This window comes from Malus sylvestris, chromosome 10 (assembly GCF_916048215.2).
Source record: "Malus sylvestris chromosome 10, drMalSylv7.2, whole genome shotgun sequence".
In the NCBI taxonomy this organism is placed as follows: domain Eukaryota; kingdom Viridiplantae; phylum Streptophyta; class Magnoliopsida; order Rosales; family Rosaceae; genus Malus; species Malus sylvestris.
The window spans coordinates 3936691-3954927 of NC_062269.1; the positions used below are offsets into that span (position 1 = coordinate 3936691).

An 18237-nucleotide genomic window follows, 5' to 3' on the forward strand; every position below is an offset into this window, starting at 1 on the left:
TAAGCCTCGACTGCAAGGACAGGCTTTCAGAGACCTCCTTAATCGAGATGTGCGTCCAAGGCATGCAATGGGGATTACAGTGTATCATTTAAGGCATCAAACCATAGACCTTTGAAGAGCTAGCCACCCGTGCCCATGACATGGAGTTAAGCATCACCCAAAAACCGATCGCCGACTACAAGAACGATAAAGTTTTTGGGCCAAAGGTGGAGAAGGCTGCGTGGAAATCCACCAAGGAAGCAATGTCGGTCAACACAGCTCCTGTCAAAATCTTTACACGAGGCAAGGTGATTCAAACTTAAGCTTTTCGTGATCAAGAGATGCGTAAACGCACTTTGAAGGAGGTCGATGAGAAGACTTATCCATTCCCTGACTCTGATGTGGTTGCCATGTTGAAAGACTTGCTTGACAAAAAGGTGATCGACCTACCTAAGTGCAGACAGCAGGAAGAGATGAATCGTAATGACAATCCAAGATACTGTAAATTCCACCGCTTCATCAGTTATCCGACAGAAAAATGCTTCGTGCTGAAAAATCTCAGGATGAAGCTGGCTCAGAAATGAATCATTGAGCTAGATCTTGATGATGTGGTGAAGTCAAATTATACCACCATCACTTCTGGCTCTGTCGACTCAAAATCTTCACCTCAATCGCTGGGGGCATGCTCCAAAACCATGCCAGTCAAGCAGAGTGAATTTGAAGGATGGACTTATGTCACTTCAAAGAAACTGCACAAGAAGCATACATATTGTCCACAAGTTCACCAATTGGAAAGGGGAAAATCAGCTATCATCAACCTCCGAAGCGATGTGAAAATGTTGAGAATGATGAAACTTTGACATGAAGATCATCCATCCCCATCACAATGCGCAATTTCTTCCTCGAAGACTTCTTCAATCACTCGGTTAAGACTTCTTGCTATGAGGATTATAAGGAATGCCTTTCCAAGATCATTTGACAAATTCACAAGCTCATCGTTCGCACGAGCCTAAAAGGCGACAACCAAATGCTCATTGCCTGCACAAGCTGAAAATGCAAACGGCACCAAACGCTCATTGCCTACACGAGTTGAAATTGCAAACGACACTAAATGCTCATTGCCTACACGAGCTGAAATTGCAACACGGCACCAAAAACCCTCATTGCCTACATGAGCTAAAATTGCAATTAGCACCAAACGCTCATTGCCTGCATGAGCTAAAACTACAACACGACACCAAAAATGCTACTTACCTGCACAAGCTGAAACTGCAAACGGCATAAAATGCTTCTGGCCTGCAAGAGCATAAAATGCGTATGGCACAAACAAAGAAAAGAAAAAAGTATTTGAACACTTGATCCCTCCTCAACCGAAGGTACGTAGGCAACTTGAAACTTCAAAAGTTCAAGTACAATTACATTATCAACAAAAACACAAGCACATATTTGCAGTGGCTCAAGACATCTTCAAGCCACTCCCAGTAAAACTTAGCAAAGGCGGCTCATCCAGTAGTCGACAGGGTGCTACTCCAAGTCACAGCTCCGTTGTGGATACAATAGACAAGAAGCTAAAACAAAGCCGGAGAATTGTCATGCGCATGGTGCGAAGGGTTCAAGATGAGAATTCTCGATGAAGAGTAAGTGCCTTAAAGCCAGTCAACTGTGTACAAAGCTTCAACTTCATTTCTCTATCTTGCGAATCGTTTTCCTTCGCAAGAATGGTGATGGTGTTGCTCCTAAAGCACTTGAAAAATACCAGGGCTGCAATGGAAAGATCAACCACAAAGTTTGAGCAGCACATCAAAGAGGCTAGCTACAAGACTATCTTTCAAAGCACGCTACAGTAGCAAAGAAAACCAAAATGCTACGCAATCGTACTATTCAACCCCACATCGATTACACAAGCAGTTTTTTGCACTACAAACGACATCATCACCAAGGAAAGTTGTGACCAAAAGGCACTACACAACATAAACTCGCTGCAATCTTTTACACAACCCCAAACTGTAAAAGTGACGCACTGCAACAAGCTCTAAGTAGCGGCAAGAGGCACGACGATGTCACCATTGAGAAAAGTTGTGACAAAAGGCACTACACAACATAAACTCGCTGCAGTCTTTTGTACAACCCCACATGATAAAAGTGACGCATAAAAGGCACTACACAGCATAAACTTGCTGTAATCTTTAGCACAACCTCACACGGTAAAAGTGACGCACTGCAACAAGCTCTAAGCAGTGGCAAAAGACACGACGATGTCACTACCGAGGAAAGTTGTGACTAGAAGGCACTACACAGCATAAACTCACTACAATATTTTACACAACCCCATACGGTAAAAGTGACGCATTGCAACAAGCTCCAAGCAGCGGCAAAAGGCACGACGATGTCACCACCGAGGAAAGTTGTGATAAAAGGCACTACATAACATAAACTCGCTGCAGTCTTTTGCACGACCTCACACGGTAAAAATGATGCACTGCAACAAGCTCCAAGCAGCGGCAAGAGGCACAACAACGTCATCACCAAGGAAAGTTGTGACCAAAAGGTACTACACAGCATAAACTCGCTGCAATCTTTTGCACAACCCCGCATGGTAAAAGTGACGCACTGTGACAAGCTCCAAGCAGCGGCAAGAGGCACGATAACGTTGCCAACAAGGAAAGTTGTAACCAAAAGGCACTACACAGTAAAAGGCATAGCTTATTCCAGACCTGAGGCAAAATAAAAGGGAGAAGGGCACTTCACAAAGACCATCAACACTCTTGGATGCAAAAGCATACCCAAAATCTTCAAACCCGTTCGCGTTCTCTCTCTGACCGAGCCCTACACCGAAGCCTTTCAAAGTATCAGCATCAATCAAACATGTCTGCTTACAGAGGAAAGAAGAGGGTGACATTGATCGATACAACTTTTAAGACGAGCATGCTCAGCAGCAGCAACAGGCAGCACACAGCGAGCGGTGAGTGTTGGTTGTCGTACCACAGCCCATGCACCCATGACTTGAAGGAAATGGAATGAGGATCAGATACTTGCCTAAAGCCTCATAAGAAGGTTTATTTATGCACAACAGAACTTGAGGAATTTGATCTACATTACAGAGCACATGCAATGAATGATGGGAAAAGCTTTAACAAAGTGTGTAACATATATTTTCCTGATACTGCAAGCATCATATTTAGGGAGAAAACAAGGACCTGCGGCTTTAGTTGTATTTTGAGATTATAGTGCAACTACCATGTGCTCAACCTAATGGTTTTCCACTTCGATATTCGATGTAGAAAATGATGATCAGATACGCAGTCCGACTCGTCTTCGTCTTCCTTTGCAAGCCCTCTCCTTCTGCCCATTAGCTTCAGCAGCATGTGCAACCCCTCCTCCTTCGTCTTCTCTTGAACTCGGCCTGGGGTTTCACCCACGAACTCAGCCTTGCAGAGCACCATATATAAAAGAAAAAAAAATGGTGGAATCTTGGTGGACAACACCAGGCAAAAAAATAAAAAAATAAAAAAATTATAAAGGTTTCGGTGCATCAGGCACCATCTAAAAGAAATAATAAAAAAAGAAAAGAAAATGATAGCCATCATTTGTTGCCATCATTTGTTAAGTGATGGTGGCGTGCGTAAAGCAAAATGGACAGACATGTAGATTGGGAAAAGAAAAAAAAAATCAGAAAACAAAGTAATAATAAAGAAGAGAAATATTGATGGTGCTAAGCGCACCGAGAGCAATTACAAAGGAAAAAAAGAAGAAAAAAGAAAAGAAAAGAAGGGTTGATGGTGCCATGCGTGGATATGTTTATTATATACAAGCTGTAATTTTGTGGAGTTTGAAACTCACATGGTGCTAGGCACACCGACATCAGAAAAAAAAAACACTGAGTGAAATAAAAAATCATTTATTGATATATTTTGAGAAATTACATATATGTGCATACAGGTGAAAAAAAAGGAGGGAGCCTTTAAAAAGGTGGCTCACGTGAAGCCTCATCACTCGGCGGAACTCCAGGAAGAAGGGGCGCCGAAGGTTGATTGTTTGGAGCCTCAACACTCGGTAAAACTCTAGAGGACGAAGGCAATAGGTGCCTCTGGAATAAAGCCACAAACATCCGATGGTCACTCTGAATCCGACTTTCGGATTTCGGCAACTAGTCAAGCTTTCTCTTTATGCTCGTCGAGTAACTATTGGCAATCATGTGGAACTTTCTGTTTTCATGCTTAAGCCCCTCTAATCTCTTGCTTAAGACTCGCCACTTCAGCCATCAGTGACTCAACTTGACGAGTTCGAGTAAGAAGACGTTGGCCCATATTCAATACAGAGCCCGCAAACTGAACACTGAAAGCTAAAGAGTCTTGAACAGCCAGCTCATCAGACAGCTTGGAAAGAATCTTGTTATCCTTGAGGGTGAGAAGATTTCTAGCTACCACCGTAGCGGTTATGTCATTCTTCATCACAGAGTCCCCAACTGTAAGAGGACCGTTAGGGGATAAGAATGATGAGTGCCATATGTTGTCTTAAGAAGACATGTCAGCGCCTTCCCCAACATTCAAATCAAGACGACGATCAGAAGGGCAAGCTATTTGCAGAAATGATGAAGGGGGAAGAGGTTGGGTAAATCGAATTCTTAGAAATACAAAAATGAGGGAAATTCCTACAGGTAGTAACTCTCTGGGCATGCTTTTGGAACGCAATTTATGCCTGTATAAAAAGAAGAGGAAACAGGGCCCTTTGTTCGGAAATCGAAGAGGCAACAAGGTCGTTTGTTCAAAAATCGAAGAAGCACCACTCTCCGAATTTCAAAAGCTATCTAGTTGTTTAGAAATTGAAGAGGCACCGCCCTTCGAATTTCAAAAGCCAGATTTTTTGGGATAAGGCTTGTCAATACCTTTCACACACAACCACAACTTTTCAGATATCACAAACTACTTTGTCAAAGATTTCTGACAAAGAAGAAAACGCGTGAATCTTACTGTTTCAATTACCCAACAGTTGCCGACAAAAGTAAAGGAATAGTACCACTACTTGCTATTGGAAAATCCCTATGTCGATGTTCGTCCTCATGGCAAGCAAACCTGCAAAAAAATGCCCAACTCTTCCTCACCTCCAAGAGTACACGCCCAGCAAAATCTCTCGAAATACTCAGTTTTCTTCCTCCCCGAGAATACCTCTGCAAAGAAGTCACACTAGAGTAAAAACATCTCATATCATCAGGGTTGAAAGCAAGAATATCTCATATCATGATTTCTCCCTATCATTTTCTTTGTCCTTATTCTTCCCTGCAGGATAAGGAGAAAAATAGCAATCAGCTGGCACTTGGAATCAACTTTTCGATCTGGAACCAACTGCCTAGAAACCCTTCCTTGATTGCTTACCTAGCCTTGCTCTCGAGTACTCATTTTTAGCTGTTGATGTACTTCCAAAGAAGATACCACATCTACCTGGAGAACAAATAAAGCAAGTGAAAATGATGCATCGAAGCTTGTGGAGACAAGCGCAATAAAAATACGTGCCGGTTCATCCGCTACTTCTTCAAAAGCAAAAGTATCTCATATCATCAGGGTCGAAAGTACTCTAGATTTGATGGACTGGTTTTAACCCTCGAGTTCTTAAGTCGGTTTGCTAAGGTGTGGAGAATTACACGTGCCAATTCATCCCTGATGGGACGGAAAATCACTTGCCACATGGAGTTACTCGTGGTCCCATTCCATTCAAGAACAAGCCTCGACAGCTCTTGAAGAAATCACAAGTCCGATTCAAGATCAAGTGTCCACCACTCTTGAATCAAGTTCAGCTCTAGATAAAATGAGTAAATTCAGACATTTGGTTGAAGTTTGGCAGAAGAAACCCCCAAGCCCGATTCAAGATTAAACATATGGAAAACTACTTCTTCAAAAGAAAAAGTATCTCATATCATCAGGGTCAAAAGTAAAGATATCTCATGGCATGTTTTTTCCCTGTCTTTTCCTTTACCGTTGCTTTTACCTGCAAGATAAGGAGAAAGAAAGCAATCAGTTGGAACCTGAAATAAAATTTCCAATCTGGAACTGATTGCCCAGAACCTTTGCATGGTTGCTTACCTAGCATTACTCTTGAGTGCTCGTCTTCAACTGTTAATAAGTCTCGAGTTTCCTCAGCGAATACTTCAAAACAGTTGATATGATGTTGGCTCTTTACATTGAAGCTACCAAGCATGGATGAGTCGCTGATAAGTGATGCTCTGAATCACCATTTAAAGGTAAAAGGTTGCACACCACTTCTGCCATGCAAAAGAAACAAGCAGAGAAAAATGCAGCATGGTGAGCTGTAACAGATCACTATAGCAAGACACCTTTCCCTGCATAGTTGCATAACCTAGACGGAGGAGTCTAAGTCAAATCCAAGCTCAGCCTTGTTGTTCTAATCAATGAGCTCGAGAAGCTTCAACGACCTTTCAATGGCACCGTCACCGAAAAGCAAAGCCTCGCCGTGCAACGCCATCAAATCACCACCATCACCAAGGAACTCTACTCTTCCTTGTTTAGATCTTCAGCCCAATTCAAGAATAAGCCTGTGGAAAAGTCAACAATTGGAGGAAACCAGAAAATCCTCCAACCCAGTTCAAGATCAAAGCTGGAAAGTCAACAAGCGCAACAAAATACGTGCCGATTCATCCACTGCCAAAGCCAAAGATCATCTACCATGTGAAGCTCCTTGTGGTCCAATTTAATTTAAGATCAAGCCTCGATGGCCCTTGAAGAAATTTCAAACAAAATTCAAGAACAAGGCTCCACGACACTTGAAGAAAACTTTCAGCTCAATTCAAGATCAAGCCTCCACGACCCTTGAAGAAATTACCAGCCCAATTCAAGATCAAGCCTTAACGACCCTTGGATCAACATCTACATTAAGGGACTTCAAAACGCATCTTCTACATATGACAAGTACATGTATACGACGCTCCTTGAAGTGGAGGAATTTGTAGACATCGACAATTATTAAAATTTCAGTTTTCACGTGTCACATAAATTTTACACGTAGCATGTGACTCAACAAAAAATCGAAAATCATCGGACAAGTCATTAAATATGACATGTGTCAACACCTAGCAGAAATGATTTATTTCATCTGATTATTTAAATCCAAAAATCAAGTTTTGGAATTCTATAAATAGGAAGCCAAGACATTCATTTTGATTCACCAATTCACATTACACCAAAACCTTGAAGCTTTGAAACTCTAAAGCTCCCAAGCAAATCCCGAAGGATCAAGAAATCTCTCTTCGTTCTTCGTCAAATCCTCTTTCAAGATCAAGCCCTAACGGCCCTTGAAGAACTTCCACCAATTCAAGATCAAACCCCAACAGCCCTTGAAGAAAGTGCTCATCGTTCATCATCCGTTCATTCTAAGATCAAGCCCCAACGACCCTTTGGATCAACAACATCAACAAATCCACACATCCATTCTTCAAGATCAAGCCCAAAACCTTTGAAGATTCATTCATCCCCGTTCTTCAAGATCAAGCCCAAAAACCCTTGAAGATCCATTCATCCATCAACCTTCAAGATCAAGCCCCCGAAGGCCCTTGAAGAAACTTCCCTTAACCTTCAAGATTAAGCCCTTAAGGCCCTTGAAAAAAACTCCCAACCGTTCACCCAAGATCAAGCCTTGACGGCCCTTGGATCAACAAAATATCCACAAGTCTACATCTTACGGAGATTGAATCAGAGGATCAAACTATAAAGAGATTGTAACCCAAAATCATTAATATTTTGTACACTTGTTCTTGTTTCATTTGTTTCAGAAATTTCCGTGTTTACAGTAGGGTAAAACCCTAACACCATGGCCGGCCCCTCCTCTTATAAATACCTCAATCTTTACCAAATTTCGATAAGCTTTTGCTACCCCTAGAAGTCCTAAACACTTACTCTTTTCAGAGAAACTAACTTAGGTATCGGAGATCCATTGGCCTAACCTCCCATCTCGTGGGCTCATGAGGCTTAGGTCTTTTATCAAAGCTGTTGATTGTTTTGTAAGTACATTTTTGCCAAGGGTGAAGATGGCGAAAATTTACATCGACATATCCAACAACAACAACAACAACAACAACAACAAAGCCTTTTCCCACTAAGTGGGGTCGGCTATATATGAATCCTAGAATGCCATTGCGCTCGGTTTTGTGTCATGTCCTCCGTTAGATCCAAGTACTCAAGTCTTTTCTTAGGGTCTCTTCCAAAGTTTTCCTAGGTCTTCCTCTACCCCTTCGGCCCTGAACCTCTGTCCTGTAGTCACATTTCGAACCGGAGCGTCAGTAGGCCTTCTTTGCACATGTCCAAACCACCGGAACCGATTTTCTCTCATATTTCCTTCAATTTTGGCTACTCCTACTTTACTTCGGATATCCTCATTCCCAATCTTATCCTTTCTCGTGTGCCCATACATCCCACGAAGCATCCTCATCTCCGCTACACCCATTTTGTGTACGTGTTGATGCTTCACCGCCCAACATTCTGTGCCATACAACATCGCTGGCCTTATTGCCGTCCTATAAAATTTTCCCTTGAGCTTCAGTGACCTACGACGGTCACACAACACGCCGGATGCACTCTTACACTTCATCCATCCAGCTTGTATTCTATGGTTGAGATCTCCATCTAATTCTCCGTTCTCTTGCAAGATAGATCCTAGGTAGCGAAAACGGTCACTTTTTGTGATCTTCGCTAGATTGCTCCGGTCATTAGTGTGGCTAAGTATATAAATGGATAAAGATAGGAAAGCAAACACAAGATGTACGTGGTTCACCCAGATTGGCTACGTCCACGGAATAGGGGAGTTCTCATTAATTGTGAAGGGTTTACACAAGTACATAGGTTCAAACTCTCCTTTAGTGAGTATAAGTGAATGATTTAGTACAAATGACATTAGGAAATATTGTGGGAGAATGATCTCGTAACCACGAAACTTCTAAGTACCGGAGTGTGGTATCGTCTTGACTTGCTTTATCTGTCTCATAGGTAGATGTGGCATCTTCTCTGGAAGTACTCTTCCTCCATCCAGGGGTGGTATCTGTAACTGGTGGAGATGCACAAGGTAATGTATCAATTTCACTTGAAGCTTACTTGTAGTTTCAGGCTTGGTCAAGCGCGATACAAACCATGTAGTAGGAGTCCCCCAAGTCGCCGGGCTAGGGGATCTGCTGAAAGAGGTGACAGACAAGGTAAGCAATCAGAGCTCCGGCTGATTGTTCACATTCTCCCTATCTTGCAGGCAGCATGAAGGATAAAGAGAAGAAAAATGAGAAGAGATGATATGGGATACTTTTGTTTTTGAAGAAGTAACTTTCCACAGGCTTATTCTTGAACCGGGCTGGAGGGTTTTCTGGTTTCCTCCAGAGTATAAGGTCGACTGAAGAATTTGAGGGTCAAAACAAGTCCATCAAATCTAGAGTACGTTCGACCCTGCTGATATGGGATACTTTTGCTTTTGACAGAGTAGTGGATGTATCGGCACGTGTACTGTTACGCTTGTCTCCACATGCTTCCTTGTATCCTTCTCACTTGACCTTTTTGTTCCTCAAGCAGATGCGGTATCTTCCCTGGAAGCATAAGATGTTGACGATGAGTACTCGAGAGCAATGCCAGGTAAGTAATCAGGTAAGGGGTTCCAGGCAGTCAGTTCCTGGCTGGAAGCTTGATTCCAAGTGCTGACTGATTGCTCTCTTTCTCCTTGTCTTGCAAGTAAGAACAAGGCCAAAGGAAAAGACAGGGAAAAAACATGATATGGGATACTCTTGCTTTTAACCCTGATGATATGAGATATTCTTGCTCTAGTATAGCTTGTTTACAGAGGTATTATCGGGGGGAAAGAAAGCTGAATATTTCGAAAGGCTTCGTTGGGAGTGCCCTCTCAGATAAGAGAAAGGGTTGAGCATTTTTGCAGGTCTGCCTGTCCGTTAGGGATGGAGGTCGACATATATAGGAGTCTCCCTAACATCAAGTAATAATGTTATTCCTTTACCCTGCTGCCAGCTTCACATGTTTTAACTCTGTCAGAGCACTTTGAAAAAGTGGTCTGTGGTATCTGGAAAGCTGATGTTGCGTGTGAAGATTACAGACAAGCTTTATCCAAGGAGATCCAGCTCTTGAAGTTGGGAAAGTGGTGCCTCTTCGGTTTTCGAACAAGCAATCCTGTCGGGGATCCGGCTCTCGAGATTCGGAGAACGATGCCTCTTCGTTTTTTAAGAAAGCAATCCTGCTGGGGGTCTGGCTCTCGAGGATCAGAGAGCGGTGTCTCTTCGATTTTTGAGAAAGTAATCATGTTGGGAGTCTGGCTCTCGAGATTCGGAGGGCGGTGCCTCTTCGATTTTGGAGCAAGCAATCTTGTTGGGAGTGTTTTCTCGAATGTGAGTAAAGGTTGGGCATGTTTGCTAGTCTACCTTGCCACGAAGCACAGAGGTTGACACACAGGAACTTTCCAATTATCCAGCAGTGATACTGTTCCTTTACCCTCTCTTCGATTTTTGAGAAAGTAATCATGTTGGGAGTTTGGCTCTCGAGATTCGGAGGGCGGTGCCTCTTCAATTTTGGAGCAAGCAATCTTGTTGGGAGTGTTTTCTCGAATGTGAGTAAAGGTTGGGCATGTTTGCTAGTCTACCTTGCCACGAAGCACAAAGGTTGACACACAGGGACTTTCCAATTATCCAGCAGTGGTACTGTTCCTTTACCCTCTCTTCGATTTTTGAGAAAGTAGTCATGTTGGGAGTCTGGCTCTCGAGATTCGGAGGGCGGTGCCTCTTCGATTTTGGAGCAATCCTGTTAGGAGTGTTTTCTCGAATGTGAGCAAAAGGTTGGGCATGTTTGCTAGTCTACCTTGCCACGAAGCACAGAGGTTGACACACCGGGACTTTCCAATTATCCAGCAGTGGTACTGTTCCTTTACCCTTGTGGGTAATAATATGGTAGCTAAACCTTCAAAATTTATGTGTCTAAACTTTGTTAGTGTTGTTTCTTTGCAATTCTTTTACCCTTCTTGGTCAGAGCGATGTAGCGAGAGCTGCAAGCTTCACGTGTCTCAACTTTGTCAGAGAACTTTGGCAAAGTTATCTGTGGTACCCATGAGTTCCTGTTGCGTGTGGGAAGTGGGTGATTGAACAGTACGATTCATGTGCTTTCTACTTCGCCAGAAATCTTCGACAAAATGCCCATAATTTCCGCAAAGCTGAGTGTGCGTGTGACAGGTGCTGACAAGGCTGGAAAAGTAGGTGCCTCTTCGATTTCTGAGATCGGCCCTCGTGGTCTCTGAGTAGCCCAGCTTTTGAGAAAGCAAGCCTCTTCGATTTCTGAGATCGCCCTTCGTGATCTTTGAGCAGCCCAGCTTTTGAGAAAGCAAACGCCTCTTCGATTTATGAGACCGACCCTCGTGGTCTCTGAGCAGCCCAGCTTTTGAGAAAGCAAACGCCTCTTCGATTTCTGAGCAGGCGCCTCTTCGATTTCTGAAGCTTCGTCGAGTGTAGATTTTTATAGGGGCTGACATTAAGTTCCAAAGCACACTTGAATATCCACCAGTAGAAGCTCCATTCTTGCACTTCTAAGATCTTGATTTGTCCGACCTCTTCTCTCTTCAACACCTTTAAAAATGTCTGGCCCCTCCGACCGTCGTTTTGACTTGAACCTTGTTGAAGAGGCAGCCCCACCTTCTCCAGACAACATATGACGCCCATCCTTCGTCTCCCCTACTGGTCCTCTTACCGTTGGGGATTCCGTGATGAAGAATGATATGACCGCTGCGGTAGTGGCCAGGAACCTTCTCACTCCCAAAGATAACAGACTACTTTCTAAACGGTCTGATGAGTTGGCTGTTAAGGATTCTCTGGCTCTTAGTGTTCAGTGTGCAGGTTCTGTGTCTAATATGGCCCAACGCCTATTTGCTCGAACCCGCCAAGTTGAATCATTGGCGGCTGAAGTGATGAGTCTCAAACAGGAGATTAGAGGGCTCAAGCATGAGAATAAACAGTTGCACCGGCTCGCACATGACTATGCTACAAACATGAAGAGGAAGCTTGACCAGATGAAGGAATCTGATGGTCAGGTTTTACTTGATCATCAGAGATTTGTGGGTTTGTTCCAAAGGCATTTATTGCCTTCGTCTTCTGGGGCTGTACCGCATAATGGAGCTCCAAATGATCAACCTCTGATGCCTCCTCCTTCTAGGGTTTTGTCCAGTACTGAGGCTCCGAATGATCCCCCTTCGGTGCCTTCTCTTTCTAGGGCTCTACCGACTGCTGAGACTTCTCCTAAGCAACCTTTGTGAAGGCTCCCTCTTGTTTGTTTATTTTGACTCAACTATATGTACATATTTGTAACTTATCGGGGATATCAATAAATAAGCTTTCCTTCATTTCAACGTATTGTGTTAAATACACCAAAGCCTTCTTCGCTAAGTTCTTTGAATTTTCTTTTGTTGAAGCTTTGTGAGTGGAACATGTAGGTTGAGGTAGTGTTCTCTTAATTTCCTGGGTGAGGAAAATTTCTCGGTTGGAGACTTGGAAAATCCAAGTCACTGAGTGGGATCGGCTATATGAATCTTAGAACGCCATTGTGCTCGGTCCTGTGTCATGTCCTTCGTTAGATCCAAGTACTCTAAGTCTTTTCTTAGAGTCTCTTCCAAAGTTTTCCTAGGTCTTCCTCTACCCTTTCGGCCCTGAACCTCTGTCCCATAGTCGCATCTTCTAATCGGAGCGTCAGTAGGCCTTCTTTGCACATGTCCAAACCACCGTAACCGATTTTCTCTCATCTTTCCTTCAATTTCGGCTACTCCTACTTTACCCCGGATATCCTCATTCCTGATCTTATCCTTTCTCGTGTGCCCACACATCCAACGAAGCATCCTCATCTCCGCTACACCCATTTTGTGTACGTGTTGATGCTTCACCGCCCAACATTCTGTGTCATACAGCATCGCCGGCCTTATTGCCATCCTATAAAATTTTCCCTTGAGCTTCAGTGGCATACGGCGGTCACACAACACGCCGGATGCACTCTTCCACTTCATCCATCCAGCTTGTATTCTATGGTTGAGATCTCCATCTAATTCTCCGTTCTTTTGCAAGATAGATCCTAGGTAACGAAAACGGTCGCTCTTTGGTATTTCTTGATCTCCGATCCTCACCCCTAACTCGTTTTGACCTCTATTTGCACTGAACTTGCACTCCATATATTCTGTCTTTGATCGGCTTAGGCGAAGACCTTTAGATTCCAACTCTTCTCTCCAAAGGTTAAGCTTTGCATTTACCCCTTCCTGAGTTTCATCTATCAACACTATATCGTCTGCGAAAAGCATACACCAAGGAATATCATCTTGAATATGTCCTGTTAACTCATCCATTACCAACGCAAAAAGGTAAGGACTTAAGGATGAGCCTTGATGTAATCCTACAGTTATGGGAAAGCTTTCAGTTTGTCCTTCATGAGTTCTTACGGTAGTCTTTGCTCCTTCATACATATCCTTTATAGCTTGGATATATGCTACTCGTACTCCTTTCTTCTCTAAAATCTTCCAAAGAATGTCTCTTGGGACCCTATCATACGCTTTCTCCAAATCTATAAAGACCATGTGTAAATCCTTTTTCCCATCTCTATATCTTTCCATCAATCTTCGTAAGAGATAGATTGCCTCCATGGTTGAGCGCCCTGGCATGAACCCGAATTGGTTGTCCGAAACCCGTGTCTCTTGCCTCAATCTATGCTCAATGACTCTCTCCCAGAGCTTCATTGTATGACTCATTAGCTTAATACCCCTATAGTTCATGCAATTTTGTACGTCGCCCTTATTCTTGTAGATAGGCACCAAAGTGCTCGTTCGCCACTCATTTGGCATCTTCTTTGTTTTCAAAATCCTATTGAAAAGGTCAGTGAGCCATGTTATACCTGTCTCTCCCAAAACTTTCCACACTTCGATTGGTATATCGTCTGGGCCTATTGCTTTTCTATGCTTCATCTTCTTCAAAGCTACAACCACTTCTTCCTTCCGGATTTGACGATAAAAAGAGTAGTTTCTACACTCTTCTGAGTTACTCAACTCCCCTAAAGAAGCACTCCTTTCATGTCCTTCATTGAAAAGATTATGAAAATAACCTCTCCATCTGTCTTTAACCGCGTTCTCTGTAGCAAGAACCTTTCCATCCTCATCCTTGATGCACCTCACTTGGTTTAGGTCCCTTGTCTTCTTTTCCCTTGCTCTAGCTAGTTTATAGATATCCAACTCTCCTTCTTTGGTATCTAGTCGTTTATACATATCGTCGTAAGCCGCTAACTTAGCTTCTCTCACAGCTTTCTTCGCCTCTTGCTTCGCTTTTCTATACCTTTCACCATTTTCATCAGTCCTATCCTTGTATAAGGCTTTACAACATTCCTTCTTAGCCTTCACCTTTGTTTGTACCTCCTCATTCCACCACCAAGATTCCTTTTGGTGTGGGGCAAAGCCCTTGGACTCTCCTAATACCTCTTTTGCTACTCTTGGCCGACTCAAGAATTTGAAGGTCAAAACAAGTCCATCAAATCTAGAGTACGTTCGACCCTGCTGATATGGGATACTTTTGCTTTTGACAGAGTAGTGGATGTATCGGCACGTGTGCTGTTACGCTTGTCTCCACATGCTTCCTTGTATCCTTCTCACTTGCCCTTTCTGTTCCTCAAGCAGATGCGGTATCTTCCCTGGAAGCATAAGATGTTGAAGATGAGTACTCGAGAGCAATGTCAGGTAAGTAATCAGGTAAGGGGTTCCAGGCAGTCAGTTCCTGACTGCCTGGAACCCCTTACCTGAATAATTTCCATCTCATGGGAAACCAACTTAAGCATTACTTACTTTCTTCTATGACAAACCTACCCTCATTAATAAGTAAAAATTAATACCTAATATATAAAAAAGGGTATTTCCTTGTTTCTTCCCTCTCACTGCCAAACATAGGAAAGAAAATTTCCATTTCTCATCCCCTAAGAAAAGGAATGAGAAATCATCTGCCATCAATTCATATGTTTGCTTACCAAACGTATACGTAGCCTAAGAAAAAAAGAACAACGTTATGATATTAAAGATGTTATAGGGTACGCGGGAAATAAAGTAATATTCATGAAGCAATTGTTCAAACGCCAAACGTTTTGATTGCTACAAGTTAAACAAACTGCAATTGGCATGAAAACTTGTTCTAACGTCTCATTAACAGCAAAGCAATCGACTTGAAACAAACTGCACCACTATTAATATGTGATGTAGGTTAATCAAATTTGACTGAAGTAACGACTCAGACTACATTGAATCTAAATACCAATTAAAGTGATAGTATTTAAACACAACACTGGTTCTCCACCTTCTACGCTCCTAAATTTAGACCTATACCCTTCATGGGTAGCTTACATATATGATACTCCATTCATTCATTGCTTGACTCCACCAAATATATTGTTTTTACTATAGCATCGATACAAAATCATATGGACTCCCGAATCCGTTACGTAGTGTTTCTTGCTTCCTTGCTTTTATGTCTCTCCTCATCTCCAGCGCCATTTGCAAATGCAAGAGCTTCTCCAATAGTCAGAGGTGTTTGCAAGCAAGCCCGAGACAAATTAGGACGAGACTATAAGCAATGCATAAGGGCTCTTTGGCGAGATACTCCAGTTCGATTAGCTTCTAATCTCAAAGATCTTGACATAGCCATTCTTAAATTAGCACTAGCAAATGCTGGACAAAGCAAAGCTTTCTTTGAAAGTATGCTCAACACCACCAACAGTGTTAAAGGCACCAAAGCTATAAAACAGTGTGTAAGTTCATATGATTTTGCGTTAGGGGGTTTTGTTTTCACAATACAAGGAGTCAATGACGGTGACAAATCAAGCTCTGAAGTCCTCACACAGGTCCAAGATGAATTTGTGGGTTGCGAAAGAGCGTTGACCTTTGATAGAGTTCAGCTTCCTAATTTATTATCTGCAAAACATTTTTTGACCATATTATTTAGAGATGTTGCATTACTTGTTACTTCTCAGTTATGAAACATCTAGGAATAGATACATGAATATTGTGTTAAAATTTAGAACGTATCTTACGTATCAAATAATGTATCTATGATTACTACAACAAAATAAATGAATGAAAGAAGAAGGTTATTTTGTTTTTGAACAAAAGAAGAAGGTTATTTAAACACTTACTAGACAAAATAAATGAACGAAAGAAGAAGGTTATTTTGTTTTTGAACAAAAGAAGGTTATTTAAACACTTACTAGAGTGAGTTATGTATCTTGACGACCATGAAATTGACAAACTTTTTAGGCTTAACATGACCCTTCATCAACATTATCGAGATCGCCTCAGACATGCCATTCTATGCTGGTGGCAAGATACAAGTTTCAGGACAATATTGATGTGGTTAGAAAATGACCAGTGATCTTTCTCTTTCAATATTTGACAGAAATTAGGATCCCTCATAATTTTGGTCGCTGAACTTGAAGATTCATTAATGTCGTCCTAAAGTTTACTACTGTGCATCAATCTTGTCGCTGTTATTGCATTCTATCCAGATCTCTTTCGTTGATGTGGAACATGAACGTGGTTTACCAAATCGCTTATCAGGTTGGAAGAACCTGATGATTTCCATTATCATTGTAAAGATATTTATACAGATTGTCAGGCTGATAATTCACACGTTTGTATTTAGCTAAAGTTATTCATGATATCAAAATTAGTTCTTGCCCTTATCAATAGAAGAGTCCATAATAAAGTTGGACTGAGATGGTGAGCTGATACGCCGCGCAATGTCTGGTCTTGAGCTGCGGATGGTGTGGAGAAAGAGAAGACCTTTTGAGAGCAGGTCTGCACTGATCAACTGAGGGAATAAATCGAACATGAGGACTCCTCAAAGCGGCTCTTTCATGGGTTAGCCACCATATAAGTAGTGCTTAGGTTGTCGGAGTAAAGGAGAAAACGAACAGGTTCACACGACTCATAAAACAGATAGGAAATCCAAGTTGTTTTAGTGCAGGTATTAGCAAGTACTCTATATTCAGATTCCACGCTTGAATGAAACATTTTTGGCTGCTTTTGGGAGCACCAAGAGATTAGCTTATTGGGAAAATTGCGAAAATAAATAAGATAGCCTCTTGTTGAATGACAAGCGTAGAGGAAGTCGGCACAGTCCGGATCAAAGAAGGCACAAATGGTATGAGTAGACAGTTGCGGACGAAGGAGGCCATGATCAAGTGTACCTTTGATGTAACCCAAAATGCGTTTGAGAGCCATGAGGTGAGACTGTTGGAATATGAGTGTGAATCACACGGTTAAGTTGTTGGGGATTAGCATGAAGAAGTCTCAATATGTTTGGAAATTTTTAAGAATAGCCAATTTTAGAAGCATAAATTGAGGTGGTCCGGAACTTGTAGTATAAAATCACAATCCCTGCTCTCACAAAGGTAGCGCTCCTCTTGTTCCAATTGCCTATAAGTTGGAGAGTATTGTGCTTTGCAGAGAGGAGAAGATTATGTGCAGAATTTACATGGCTTCTACATCTACAAACATGTCTGCAGGTATGCATCGATCAACATGTTTTGTGCTTTATTTGGTTATTGTTTATATAGTTCAAAATCTGTGATTTACTTGATCAATCCTTGTGTTCTTGGTGGTTATATTAAATCTTTTGTTTACACTAACAGAGACGTGCTAGGAGAGCTCATGGTTTGGGCACATTTAAGGAGAGGTCCAAAGCATTTGAGCACGTTTAAGCAGAGGTCCAAAGCATACTTAGTCTGAGAGATAAGCAAGCCATCAAGGCAGAGATTGTAAGCCTAAAATATAACTCAAGGATCCCTGCAGATCCTTGATACCAAAATCTTGGCTTAAAACATGAATGAAACCATCGAGATCCAATAGCACTAGTGTGCGGCTGGGTCTCAGACAATGTCATAACCTTTCTGGAGGGGTCGGGGCAATAAACCAGTAATGGAGAACGAAAATGAAGCTTATTATTGTTAACCAAACTAGGTTTTTTTTTTTTTTTTTTTTTTCCAAACGGTAAATTTTGTTATTAGATGTTAGATTAGTTAACGACGAGATTCGAACCCATGACGACATGTAAGGGCTTAACTCGTTTCCAGCACTATGGTAAATGGTCACTTGTCTAAACTAGATATCTAAATTAAATATTAATGAAATCTCTTTGTCAACCAAAAGAAAGTGAAAATACATTTTTGTCATATATCACAACAAAAAAGTTAACGACAATAACGTAAATTCACAAAA

At 42.0% G+C, this 18237-nt stretch overlaps 1 protein-coding gene across 1 annotated transcript; it reads left to right on the forward strand.

The window, feature by feature from the left end:
* The first annotated feature begins 15415 nt into the window (after window positions 1-15415).
* LOC126587738 (uncharacterized) lies at window positions 15416-15998 on the forward strand. Its single transcript, XM_050252817.1, has one exon. The coding sequence runs from the start codon at window positions 15444-15446 to the stop codon at window positions 15996-15998; it is 555 nt and encodes a 184-aa protein (XP_050108774.1). The 5' UTR covers window positions 15416-15443.
* Window positions 15999-18237: the final 2239 nt, after the last annotated feature.